The 13,030-nt window shown below is 57.9% G+C and overlaps 1 protein-coding gene across 3 annotated transcripts in view; it reads right to left on the reverse strand.

The window, feature by feature from the left end:
- Positions 1-2,310: 2,310 nt before the first annotated feature.
- Positions 2,311-13,030, reverse strand: part of TTC21A (tetratricopeptide repeat domain 21A) — a 35,463-nt gene continuing 24,743 nt past the window's right edge. Inside the window, exons 15-29 of one of the 3 annotated variants that reach the window (XM_051852632.3) lie at positions 10,758-10,996; positions 9,092-9,164; positions 8,888-8,998; positions 8,589-8,727; positions 8,351-8,454; positions 6,810-6,998; positions 5,835-5,945; positions 5,143-5,224; positions 4,352-4,502; positions 4,034-4,192; positions 3,726-3,918; positions 3,409-3,633; positions 2,808-2,928; positions 2,567-2,634; positions 2,311-2,481 (exon numbers count right to left, since the gene is read on the reverse strand). In XM_051852632.3, coding sequence (XP_051708592.3) covers positions 2,404-2,481; positions 2,567-2,634; positions 2,808-2,928; positions 3,409-3,633; positions 3,726-3,918; positions 4,034-4,192; positions 4,352-4,502; positions 5,143-5,224; positions 5,835-5,945; positions 6,810-6,998; positions 8,351-8,454; positions 8,589-8,727; positions 8,888-8,998; positions 9,092-9,164; positions 10,758-10,996 — 2,043 coding nt within the window. In that variant the 3' untranslated portion in view covers positions 2,311-2,403. Of the gene's footprint in view, positions 2,482-2,566; positions 2,635-2,807; positions 2,929-3,408; positions 3,634-3,725; positions 3,919-4,033; positions 4,193-4,351; positions 4,503-5,142; positions 5,225-5,834; positions 5,946-6,809; positions 6,999-8,350; positions 8,458-8,588; positions 8,728-8,887; positions 8,999-9,091; positions 9,165-10,757; positions 10,997-13,030 lie in introns of all 3 variants that reach the window. The other 2 variants (XM_051852631.3, XM_070051005.2) reach the window with 2 other exon arrangements.

Genomic DNA, 13,030 nt, shown 5'->3' on the forward strand with positions numbered 1-13,030 from the left:
TACCTCCAAACACACACAGACATGAAAGACCCCATGGCCATCAACAGTGGCCATTCAGGGGCTGGTGCTGTGGCACAGTGGGTTAGTGCCCTGGCCTGATGGGTGCCATCCCATATGGGCAGCGGTTCCAATCCAGCTCTGCTGTGGCCTGGGAAAGCAGTGGAAGATGGCCCAAGTGCTTGGGCCCCTACACCTGTGTGGGAGACCCGGAAGGGGCTCCTGGCTTCTGATGAGTGCAACACCAGCTGTTGCGGCCAACTGGGGAGTGAATAAGCAGATGGAAGACCTCTCTCTCTGCCTTTCCTCTCTGTGTAACTCTTTCAAATAAATAAATAAATCTTAAAAAAAAAAAAAAAAGGGGGGGCCATCTGAGACCTTGGGGTTTAGAGTCTGGCCTGCGGTGGGGGCAGCATGTCCCTTGTAACTACCTTAGTCAAAGATGTAAGAGCTCAGGTACAGAACCCTGGGGCCCCCAGTTGTCTCTCCTCTTTACTGGCCCCTGCCCACCCTTAGTAGAGATTGCTTCAGCGCACAGGATCCAAAAGCCGGGTCTCTCCCAGGGCTCTGGGTGGCAGCTCAACAGTGGCTCCAGTATCTTGCTGCCATCCCTGCTCCCCCAGGCTCAGCCAAGAACTGCTCTGAGGCCTGCCTACTCCCATCTAGGGCCACAGGGTCAATTTTAGGCTGTGTGTGTGTGTGTGTGTGTGTGTGAAGAGAGACACCGTTGGTTTTACGGCAACACAAACCTGATTAATGCACAATCCGTGTACAGTGGCGTCCTCTCTACACGTAGACAGTTCTAGCAACAACCCTGTCCCAACAACACTGGGCTGTGAAGCAGCTCATAGGAAGGATGGCCTAACGTGCGGCAAACATTCCTGGTCGCCGACTCACCAGGAGCCGTGCCGCAGTCAGCATGATGCTTGAAAAACAAGGCCTGGCAGCCACCAGGTAGAAGGGACCCCAGCTGATTTGCTGCTCCCAAACCTGAGTCACAGGACAACTTCTCTTGAAAACACTGCCGTACCTGTAAAGTTCTACCCGTGCTACGTATTTTTCTTTAAATCAATTACACCACTTAAAGGCTCTCTACCAGCACCCGTGAATTTATGAGCTGTTTTTTTTGTTTGTTTGTTTTTTTCTGTTGCATAAAAATGATATATAGCAGACACTTAGCCTACTGGCTAAGTACCTGGGTATCTGGGTTCAATCCCCAGCTCTGGTTGATTTCCGCTTCCTGCTAATGTAGACCCTGGGAGACAGCAAGTGATGGCTCAAGTAGTTGGGTCCCTGCCACCCATGTGGGAGAGCTGGACTCAGTTCCCAGTTCCCAGTTCCTAGCTCCTGGCTTTGGCCTGGCCCAGGGAGTGAACAAGTAGAAGCGGGGGTGCTCTCTTTCTCTCAAGTAAAAAAATGTAAAAAATAATGATGTATGAACCCACAGTTACTAAACTTTAGAACGCCTGCCATCTGTCGCTGGGAGACCTGTACCACGATTTGGGAAACAGACTCCGTCTAACGTCCTGCCAGGCGTGGAGACTGGGGAAGGGGAGGGAATCGGGGAGGTCACGTGGGAAGATCCCAGGCCTCCTGAGTTCCTTTCCCTGAGGCCACGCAGGCCCATTGCTGCCGTCCTGAAAAACAGGAAGAGCAGTGTTGGGACACAGCAAAGGTGACCTCTGTCACCCTTCGCCAGTTACAATGGGCATTATTCATCTCCACAGGGTTTCTGGAGGAGGGTTAGTTGGCCTAGGTCTTCTGCGAAAGCTGAAGTGGGCACGGTTTTTCTTTGGCACGTGTCTCCCTGTGCCAGGCAAGGGCTATCAGAGTTACCCAAACTGGTGGGGACCAGCAGGAGCCAGCTGAGACTTGGGGGGAAGGGACAGACTGTACAGACAGGGTGGGACAATGGCCCTTGCAACCTCGGCTGTGGGGGCCTCGTGCAGCTGGTCTTGCTATCTGGGCCCTCTGCCCGCGGCAGCCTGGGCCCACTGCCAGGGCGGGCCCGGTGGGCAGCGTGGCAGGGAGAGCAGTCTCCCCGCTTTCCTAGCTCCAGGACGCTGAGGACCGCCCAGGACAGGGAAGCCCCGAGGGAGAACCCTCTGCAGGGCGCGTGTTAACCGCCACACCCTCACGGCAGGCAGGGCGCCCCAGAGTCTGTGGTGCAGGTGCCAGACGAGCCCTGCACATGCTAAGCCAGCTGAGGTCCTTCCTCCTCAGAGCCACAGGACTTCCTGTGCTTCCAGAACGCGAAGCTTCGGGATGCCCCTTAAGCTAGGTGAGGCGTGATTCAGAATAAATCACACATGGTTTGGAAGTGGGGAAGCATATGTCATTGTCCGCATTCCCCTTTCTCGGCCGCCCCGCCGCCCACCCCTGCACAAAGCCTCCGCCTGACCGCAGCTAGGGCTTCAGGGAGACTTGCGCCTTCACCAGAATCTCTTCTCTGATCTTCGGGTAGTTGGGGTACTCCGCGAGGACCTGAGAGAGACAGAACCGGGTGGGCAGCGCCAGGCGGGGTGCCCCGCCCCACCCCAGGCCCTCCCAGCTGCTGTGGGGGGCTTACTCTGTGGCAGATCTCAATGGCCTCCACAAATTTCTTGTCCTTCAAGTAGTTGAAAGCGAGTTTGAATCCTGTCCAGGAGCAGGGGGAGTGGAGAAGGTGGTACCCTGATGACCCGAGAACCCCTCTGGTTCCCACCACCACCAGGGTAGAGAGGCCTGGAGGCCAGGGCCCTGGTGGGGGGCTGGTGCCCACCTTCCCCCGCTCCCCAGCACCCTGCGTGCACCATGGCAAGCCGCCTTACCGATGGCGGGGCTGGCGTGATGGCTGTACTTCCAGGCCAGCTCGTAATTGGTGGCCGCGTCTTTGTAGGACTGCTCCTTCTCCATGATGAAGCCCAGGTACTCGTAGGCCTTGCTGCATGACTGCAAGGAGAGTCCAGCAGAGCCTTTGTGGCGGGGAAGGCACCGCGGGGCTCGGGCGGATGCACGGGGCGATGGTGGGGAGCTGTGTCTGCTCAAACTGCTCAGGGAACCAGGCGCACCCCAACCCTGCAGGGGGTGAACTGCATACCCCCTTCCCCACCCATAGCCCTTCAGCTCAGCCCTCCTGTCCTCTCTGCTCCCGCTGGCACTGCACTGTGACCTCGGAAGGCCCCTCTGCCCGTCCTAAGCCCTGCACCCTCCTTGTGTTCCGCATCCCCCACTACGATCCCTACGTGCGTCCTCCAGCCTCACGCCGTCACCCGTTCCCGTCCTGCTCTGTCACCCCTGTGTCTCTCTTGTTCCCACTCTTCTTGCTGGGTTCCTCCCCAGGGTCTCCTCCATTCCTGAGGCCCTCCAGCCTTCCCGGTGCCCCTGGAGCCTGCCCCCAGCCCAGCTGGCCCGACCCAGGGAGCCCCTCGCCTTGTTGTACTGCACGCAGCGCCGCAGCAGCTCCGAGGCCAGGTCGAACTTGCCGCTCTGGCAGTAGATGTCAGCCAGCAGGAGCCAGCTCTTCTCCAGGTCCTCGGCCTCGGGCAGCACCCAGGGGGCCTTGGCCAGGCGCTTCAGCTGCGTGCGCGCCTTGGGGACCTGCTTCAGCAGCATGTAGGCCTGCGCCACGGCCAGCAGGGCGGGGACGCTGTCCCTCTGTGTACGAGGTGCGGAGTGGAGGTAGGCACGCCTCGGCCCTCCCCTTGGCCCCTGCCCCAACGCCTGCCCGTCCCCGCCGGCTGCCGCACCTCGGCCTGGGCTATCTCGATGAAGGTGCTCAGCGCCGCCTCCATGTTGGCTTTCTCCCGGGTGGCCAGCAGGCAGAGGTTCTGCAGCAGCCGTAGCTGGGTGTGGTCCAGGGCCGAGCTTGGGCACAACTCCAACAGCAGCTTCACGGCCGTGCGCAAGCCGTGCTGCTCCGACTCCTTCCTGTCGGCAGTGCTGCGGGGCGTGGGACGCACAGCCTGCCCACGTGGCCCTCACCTGGCCTCGACCCAGGGGTCAAAGGCTCTCCCTGTCTCCCCCGGGGCCCTGCTCGCTCCCCGCGGACCCTTACCTGCTCTCGGACAGGTTCTCCAAAGCCTCTCCACCCATAATCTCCTTGTCTGGGTTCAGACAGATTTGTACCATGTAGCAGGTGGCGCTCTGGCCCCAAGTGCTGTCCTTGCGCGCTTTGTTTAGGAACTTCAAGGCTTCGTTGGGCTGTCCTCTGTGCCTGCAGTGCAGGAAGCACCAAGAATCAGGGAGAGGGGGAGTACCCGGGACGCTCTGGGGGGTGGATCACTTGCCTCGGGGCTCCGCGTCCAGAGGCTGTCTGCTTCCTTCCGCTAAGCCACAGCCTCGTCTGCCCTGCACACAGCTGCCCCCAACTCACCAGCAGTAGATGCCTCTGCAGTAGTTGAACCCTGGCTCCAGAGGCATCCGGCTGGACACTCTCATGGCCAACTCAAAGAAGGCAGGAGCGTCTTCAAGTTTGCCGCTTCTTCGTAGCAGGTCAATCAATTTATCCAATACCGAAAAATTGTCTGAAACAAGAACAGAAATCTCCAGGCTGTGAGAGCCAATAGCTGAACCCTATGGGGGTCCCGTGGCCCCTGTGGAGAGAAGAAGGGGGGTGCTGGGTCCCTTGGAAGACCCAGGAGACGCTTGCCCACGTGGGCCGAGTGAGCAAGGGGACACTGCAACACCGCTGTGCTTCTGCTGGTCTCCAGTGCTGAATGAATAACGATAATGCTTCCACGTAGTCAGAACAGCAGCTAACACCTACGCAGCACGGCGCTGTGCGCCAGCCAGGCTCCAGCCTGAACCTCAGTGGGAATGGAGCTACTCAGCCCGGGGAGCTTCTCGCTCCCTGCAGGAGGCTGGGACTTCATTCAGCAGGGGACTGGGCGAAGCCCGGTGGCTGCGACTCGGGGACACACAGGCTGTCCTGGGTCCAGTGCCAAGTGCCTGGGACCAGGAACTGGCCCCTTGGACCTGGGAAGGGCCGGCACGTTCCATTGGGTCTTTATCAGTTTCCTGCTTCTCTGGGAACAATCAGAGAGGAAGGGGCTTCCTCTGCCCAGTCAGGAAGGAGGGGAGAGGGCCCACCCTTCTCCCGGAGAGCGGCCCTGGCTCGGTGGGAACCCGTGTGGGCAGTCGCGACAGGCTGAGTGAAGTAGTTACCTGGCGTTTTCTCCAGGACTTGGCGGTAGAGACTGATGGCTGCTTCGTATTTCTGCTTTCTAAACATCAGGTCAGCCAAGAGCTAGCAGAAGACACACAAGGCTGCGGGACTGCTGACAGCATCGTGATGGGTGTGAGGACGCGGGGGCGGGGGCGGGAAGAAGGGAAGATCAAAAAGGACTGCAAGGCAGCCGCCACAGGACGGGCCAGAAGGTGGGCTCCACCTGGGGAAGGGGATATGTGGGGGGTGGGGCTGGGCTGAGAATGGAAGGGTGAAGGAAGGTGGGGCCAGATGTAGAGCCCAGCGGGGCCTTAACCTACAGAGCCGGCCTCCCCACTTAGGCTCACCCCACCCTGCAGGGACCCCACAAGAAGTCTGGGTGACAGGGAGGAAAAAGGCAGGAACCTGTCCCGCCCTCGCCTTCACCTACGGTGGGTGTGGTTTCCCCTGGAGTGAATCAACCTCACCCTTTCCCCTCAGACCAGCCCCGGGAGGTTGCTGCTGCCCCCTGCTGGCCAGCCTGCTTCTCCAGGCTGTAGCGCAGAGCAGGTGCAGCCTGGAGTCTTCACTGTCTGACAGCCCCTAGGAGAGGGGTCAGCGAGGCTTGTGAGGACATAGGGCTGGCAAGCAGCCTGCACCTGGTCACAGGGACCCTGCGGAGCGGGGACGAGGGGGTTCCAGGGTCTCCTACCACAGAAGCAGTCTCGTGGGCCTGCTCCATCTGCAGGAGGGTGGCACAGTGCTGCTCGCACAAATCCAGGTTCCCCTGAAGCAGGTGGATCCGTGCCAGCTCCAGCATCACCTGGGAGAAGGCCTGGTGTGACAGACTCCCCAGGGAACACTGGGGACAAACCCGGGAATGTCCTCAGCTCATTTCCCCATACCCCAATCCTAATGGCCGTGCCTCAAAATTCCCCAGGATGATGTCCCTGGTCCTCCTGTTCCTGCACCCAGTAAGAACTCCAGTCACCCCACGGGTGCCACCACCCAACCCATACTCATCCTTGAGCCTTGGCTCAGCCTCCAGGAGCAATCTGGGCCCCAGACCCTGAGATCCACATCCTCCAGCGTCAGGACACTTCCTGGCATTAGAACCACCCCATGTGCTCATCTGGGTGCCCCTGCCCCAGGGCCACCTGTGGGCAGCGAACACATCTTGTCCCACTGTATCTCCAAGGCCTAGCACAAGTTCCCGGTGCATGTTAGGTATCGGTTTATGGAGTGAATATAAAGTGAATGATCTGTCACTAAGCACTTCCAGCCACTGTCCCCTCATCTGACACCACTCCTCCCTCACGGCTCCATGACCCCGGGAAGCTGAGCCCTGGCAGCCGCAACCTCTATCATCCCCCCGCCGCCCCCCACCTTCCCAGGGACACCTGGAAATGTCAGACTAACACGACCTTCGAAAACGCCTTCCCCACACAGCCGTCCAGAGTGAGCCTGCTCGGCCTTGCTTCAGGGGCTGCGATAGGTGAGGGCCGGGGTCAGCTGGAACAGGATGCTCACCCCAGGAGCTGCTGTTGGCCTCCCCTGGCCTCTGCCGGCAGCTCCTCAGGCAGGGCCGGCAAGGACCTGGCCCCTGTGCAGGTGAGGCACAGGCCTTGCTGAGGCAAGGCACTGTGCCCCACGGCAGGGACAGGGCCTAGCTGTGAGGGCCAGCCACCTGGGTGTCCGCGGGAGAGTAGGAGAGAGCCTCCTTGTAAGACCGCGCCGCCTTGGTGTACTCCTTCTCTGCCAGGTAGTGCTCGCCAAACTGGATGCAGATCGAGGCTGCCAGCTGCTTCTGGGCGGGCATCACTTCCGGCTGCTCCAGAGGAATGCGCTTCAGTATCCAAGACTGGAAGTCAAAGGCCTTGGAAAGCCAACAAAGCCAGGATCAGAACCCCAGGGCAGGGCCGACACTGTGGTGTAGTGAGTAAACGCAATCACCAGTAGTGCCGGCATAGCATGTGGGCGCCGGTTCGAGTCCCGGCTGCTCCACTTCCGATCCAGCTCTCTGCTATGGCCTGGGAAAGCAGCAGAGGATGGCCCAAGTGCTTGGACCCCTGAACCACAATGGGAGACCTGGAAGAAGCTCCTGGCTCCTGGCTTCAGATTGGCACAGCTCCATCTGTTGTGGCCATTTGGAAGGAGTGAACCAATGGATGGAAGATCTCTCTCTCTCTCTCTGCCTCTTTGTAACTCTTTCAAATAAACAAACAAACCCAGGGCTTGATATGCCACTTGAGAAAATTCCAAGGTTTTTTTCCTGAGTCACAGTGTTGGAAAGTGCAACTCAATTAGACAAATGTGGGTTGTTCTGGACAGGCAAGGCCGCCTGCTGGGTACACAGGAGGCAGGCTGGCATGTCCCCGGGGGCAGGAGCAGAGGCAAGGGCTGAACAAGACATTCTATCACACTGACCTGTTTACCTCCTCCTGCATCACATCTTGTCTCTCATTTGCTTTGGTTTCCCTACAGGCTAGAACAAGCACATGGTAGGTGCCCCACACGGGCTGCGTTTTTGTGTTGCCTTGCTGGGAATCTTAGGCGGCCCCACAAATACCCACGGCAGAAAATGATCAGGTAAGTAGGCAGCAAGAGGACATGAGGATGCTGGGTTAAGCTGCAGCAGCTGGGTGTGCATGGGAAGCCAGTGGGAGGCAGGGAGAGATGATCCCAGGGCGTCAGGAGGAGGGCCTCTCTCTGCCGCCCCTGAGCACAGCCCAGCAACACCTCCTTGGGTGGGCAAAGTGAGGAAGGTATGTCAGGAATGCCAAGGGCTCCAGGGTCAGGGGCAGCCCTGCGTGGAAAGAACGTGGGTTGGACAAGCCAGACCCAGCTCTGACCTCAGCTCCCCCACTTGCTGGTACCTGATGCTGGGCATGATTTCTTAACCTCTTTGAGCCTCATCTGTTCAATGGGAATGTCGCAGTGTGAACTAAGCAAGAAGGCAAAAAGCCTGGCGTGGAGCTTTCAACGCACAGGAGCTATTGTTGCTATCACTATTATTACCACCGCCTCACTTCCTGTGCTCCCCAGCCCAGCCCAGCCCAGCCCAGAGCACTCTGGCTCACTGATACTGGAAGACCAAGCATGGAGAATAAGTGGAAAGTCAGAGGTGTAACCCAGGTCCTCTTCGGAAGAGGAGGTCTGGAGCCTTCCAGACCTGCAGCCCCCATCAGGAGCCGGCAGGTGATGAGCTGCAGCCCACCCGGCCATTACCTTGTTCAGAGTTTCCAAGACGTCGTCTTTCCTGTGGCTCTTGTACACTTTTGCCAGCAAAAGCAAGCACTCAACATCCTTCATCATGGACGGGATGTCTGTGGCTGCTAAACACAAACTCGCGTCAGTGTCCCCCGGCCCCTGCTTGGCCGGCTAGGTGGGCGGGGCTGGGCCACCACAGGCGGTGGGACGGCGCGCCCACTCCGAGGGCTGGAGGCGGGTTAGAACGCCGTCTCACCGCCGCCGCGTGCCAGGGCCTGCTTCAGAACTTTCTCCGCTCTGCCGAACTGCTTCAGCTTCAGGAGCAGCTCAGCCAGATGGCGGCGCACGGAGTCCTGTCCACTTATCTTCTGCGCGGCCTCGTAGTAGTTAACCGCCTTGGTGCAAACAGGAAGTGCTGGCCTCGGGTGCGGGGCTGCCCCAAGCGCCTGGCATCGTGCTCCTCCCATCCAGTCCCCCCACTGCTGCGCCCTCCTCCACCTCCTCTGCTGGGCTGGCCCCCCACCACCACCGGGGCCCACCCCGGCCCAGCCCGACCTTGGTGTACTGGTGTGTCTTCACGTACGCTTGTCCGGTCCTGCTGACCAGGGAGGCGTCCTGCGGGTTCTTTCTACAGGCCTCTTCGTAGACTTCCAGGGCCTTCTCGGGCTGGTAGGGAAAATGTCCGGGGGTCTTTCTCCTCTCCTGTGGGAGGAGTGAGGCTGGGAGCCATTTGGTGAGACTGTGAGGCCCTTCACTCACCTGCTGAATGCTCATGAAAGCATCGCCCAGCAGCAGGCTGGAGTGGGGGCCAGGCAGGTGTTCACAGAGCTCACTGCAAGAGGAATCGAGGGGCTGGCACTGTGGCGTAGCGGCTTAAGCTGCCGTCTGCAGCATCAGCAGCCCATATGGGGCCCGGTTCGAGTCCCAACAGCTCTAATTGTGATCCAGGTCCCTGACAATGCACCTGAGAAAGCAGCAGCAGGAGGCCCAAGTACTTGGGCCCCTGCACCCACATGGGAGACCTGGAGGAAGCTCCTGGCTTGGGCCTGGCCCAATTCCAGTCCCAGCTGGCCATTTGGGGAATGAACCAGTGGGTAGAAGAATATCTCCTTTCCTCCTTCCCTCCCCAACTCGAAAGCTTACAGAAGTTAAAAATCTAATGGTGGTTACCAGGGTCTGGGGCAAGAAGCAGGGAGGGAGGGGTGAGGACAGATCGATGGGTGGCTACTAGGTTGCAGCTAGACAGGAGTAAGAAGTCCTGGGGTTATGCTATGCGGTAGGGTGAGTACAGATAATTTACTGTGCATTTCTCTTTTTTACTTAGGAGACAGGAGTCAGGATTTCTTTACTGTAAAGACGTGGCAAACATCTGCAGAGATGCACGTATTTCCCCTGATGGGCCACCACGTGATGTATATCTGCACATACTGCCATGCAGCAGAGCATGCCACAGCACCCCAGAAATATGCAGCATTTTTATATGTGCACTAAGTTTTGAAAAATACACGTAGAAGTTTTAAAAGATAAATGGAAACCCCCTCCCATACATAAATTCCTCCAGCGACACCCCCTACTTCTCCTGTAATGCTCTCCTCACTTTACCGTGCACTGTTCACACCCAGTAACTATGATTTCCTATCCATAAAACCAACACTAGTGTGCTGCAGAGAGCCAACTGGACACCCTCATCGCTCTGAGTCTGTAACCTCCTCTTCCCAGCGGCCTCTGTCATCCAACACCTCAGAAAACCCAGTGCGCGAGGCCCTGTGCTGGCTCCCTGAGCTGGGCCTTCCTCACTGTCCTGTGGCAAGGGCTGGAGCCCCACCCCCGCGTCCCTCCCATCCCCACCCCTCCCCTTTCCTAGCCCTCCCTAGGAGGCGGCCAGGCTGCTCTTTCTGAAGCTCCAGTCTGACCACGCCCCCTGTCGTCCACAGGCCTCCGATCACTGGACCGAGACGCCCCTTCATCCCCGGCACCCCCCAACCCTCCGGAAACTGCCCAGATGAAATTTTGTGGAAGGAAGCGCTGGGAAGGCACCCTCAGGGTTCCAGCACCAGTCCTGTAGAGACCATGGCTCTCCATCCGCAGCCACCTCGGACACTGGTCATAGCCGAGTCCCTGGCACTCCAAGGTCAGGCAGAGCCAGTGGCAGGGTGGAAGCCTGTGACCTCACAGTTCCTTGGCATCTGCTCTGGGTGCCAGGCCCACAGGCTTCCACGCAAGGGGTAGGGGAAGCGCGGGCGGGGGGCGGCAATTCGATTCTGTGTCCTGTGAGCCGGGCGCACTGACCCAGCGCTCAAATCCTAACCCGTGGGAGAGCCCAGGCTTTCACCAAACCCACTCCACACACACATGCAGCAGACCCGAGCTGAAGGTCCCAGGACCGCTCGGGACAGGCTCTCCCCACGCTGCCTGCGGGGCTCACCGGTAGCAGCCGACGTAGAGGCTCCTGTCTTTGTGGGTGCGCAGGTAGATGTCGGCCATCTTCTCCTTGGCTTCCATGTAGCAGGGCTGCTTGGGCGTGATGTTTCTCAGCATACTCAACGCCATGTCCGCGTTGCCCTTGCTCAGGGCCAGGTCCGCGTTGGCGATGGTGACGCGGATCTCCTCCGGCGTGCCGCTGAACTCGTTTATGGCATCCTGCATGACCTTGGTGGCCTCGTGCTAAGTCACGGGAATCAAACAGACCCTCCATGTAGCATCATCTGCTGCAGGTGGGCTGACACAGCACGTAACGCCCCTCCTGGGAAACTAAAAGTGATCCTCCTTCCCGCTCCTGCCCTGGGCGAGGAACAACACGGGAAGATGGCTCACTGCTCGGGACTCTTGCAATTCCTATCAGAGTTCCTGGTTCAAGTCCCAGCTCCTCCGTTTCTGATTCAGCTTCTTGTTAACGCACACCGAGGGAGGCAGCAGGGATGGCTCAAGTACTTGGGTCCCTGACACCCACACAGGAGACCTGAATGGAGTTCTGGGCTCCTGGCTTTGGGCTGGCCAAGCCTTCACTCTGCCCTGGGTGTTGTAGGCGTTTGTTGAGTGAAACAACAGACGCAAGATCTCTCTTTGCCTTCCTGCCTTTCAAATACAATGAAAGTCAATAACTTTTTAAAAATGTTTACTTAGGGTTGTCGATGTGGCACAGCAGGTTAAGCCTCCAGCTGCGACACTGGATCCCATATCAGAGCACCGGCTCAAGTCCCAGCTCTGCTTCCAATCCAGCTCTCTGCTAATGTGCCCGGGAAGGCAGCAGAGAATGGCCCAAGTACTTGGGCCCCTGTCACCCACATGGGAGACCGGGATAGAACTTCGGGTTCCTAGCTTTGGCCTGGCCCAGCCCCAGCCGTTGCAGCCATCTGGGGAGGGAACCAATGGATACAAGAACTCTTTCTCTGTTTATCCCCTTCTCTCTCTGTAACTCTTTCAGATAAATAAAGTAAGTTTTAAAATAAATAAATAAAATGTTTACAGGCTGGTGTTGTGGTGCTGTGGGATAAGCCACTGTTTTTGATGCCAGCATCTCATATCGGAGAGCTAGTTTGAGTCCTGGCTGCTTCCCTTCCAATCCAGCTCTCTGCTAATGCACCTGGGAAAGCAGCAGAAGATGGTCCAAGTCCTTGGATCCCTGCCACTCATGCGGGAGACCCAGAAGGAACTGCAAGCTCCAGGCTTCAGCCTGGTCTGTTTTCAGCCATTGCAGCCATTTGGGGAGTAAACGAGTAGACAGAAAACTGACCTCTCTCTCTCTCTCTTTTGCTCTCATGTGGCATTTCAAGTAGACTAAACTTTTTAAAAAGATTTGAAAAGCAGTATGACAGAAAACAGGATGGACAGAGAAAGAGAGAGAAACTTCTATCCTCTGGTTCACTCCCTAAATGCCCACAACAGTCAGAGCTGGGTCAAGCTGAAGTCAGGAGCCAGGAACTCCATCTGGGCCTCTTATGTAGGAGGCAGGGACACAAACACTTGAGCTGTCATCTGTTGCCTCCCAGGAGGCAGTAGCAGGAAGCTGGACCAGAAGCAGAGGAGATGGGACTCAGCTCAGCACTCTGATATGGGATGTGGGCATCCCAAGCAGTGGCCTAACCTGCTGGTCACAGTGGCTGCCCAGAAAATAATTTTTTTAAAGGCTTATTTTATTTATTTCAAAGGCAGAGTTACAGAGAGAAAGAGGGAGAGACAGAGAGAGATCTTCCATCTGCTGATCCACTCCTCAAACGGCAGCAATGGCCAGGGCTGGGCAAGGCTGAAGCCAGGAGCCAGGGGCTTCTTCTGGGTCTTCCACATAGGTGCAGGGGCCAAGTACTTGGGCCATCTTCCACTGCCTTCCCAGGTATATTAGCAGGCAACTGGATCAGAAGTAGAGTAGCCAGGGCTCCAACCAGCGCCCATAGGAGTTGCCAGCGCTGCAGGCAATGGCTTAACCCACTGCGCCACAATGCTGGCCCCCAGAAAATATTAAAAATAAATAAATAAATAAAAGCACGTAAGGGTTGGTATTGTGGTGTAGCAGGTAAAGCTGCTGCCTGCAGCGCTGTCATCCCATGTGAGGGCTGGTTTGGGTCCTGGCTGCTCCACTTCCAATCCAGCTCCCCGCTAATGTGTCTGGGAAGGTAGCAGAAGATGGTCGAATTCCTAGAGGCCTTGTAGCCACATGGGAGACCCGGATGAAGCTCCTGACTCCTGGCTTTGGCCTGGCCC

The sequence above is a fragment of the Oryctolagus cuniculus genome, chromosome 10 (genome assembly GCF_051225735.1).
Source record: "Oryctolagus cuniculus isolate XC-2025 breed Fujian yellow rabbit chromosome 10, ASM5122573v1, whole genome shotgun sequence".
In the NCBI taxonomy this organism is placed as follows: domain Eukaryota; kingdom Metazoa; phylum Chordata; class Mammalia; order Lagomorpha; family Leporidae; genus Oryctolagus; species Oryctolagus cuniculus.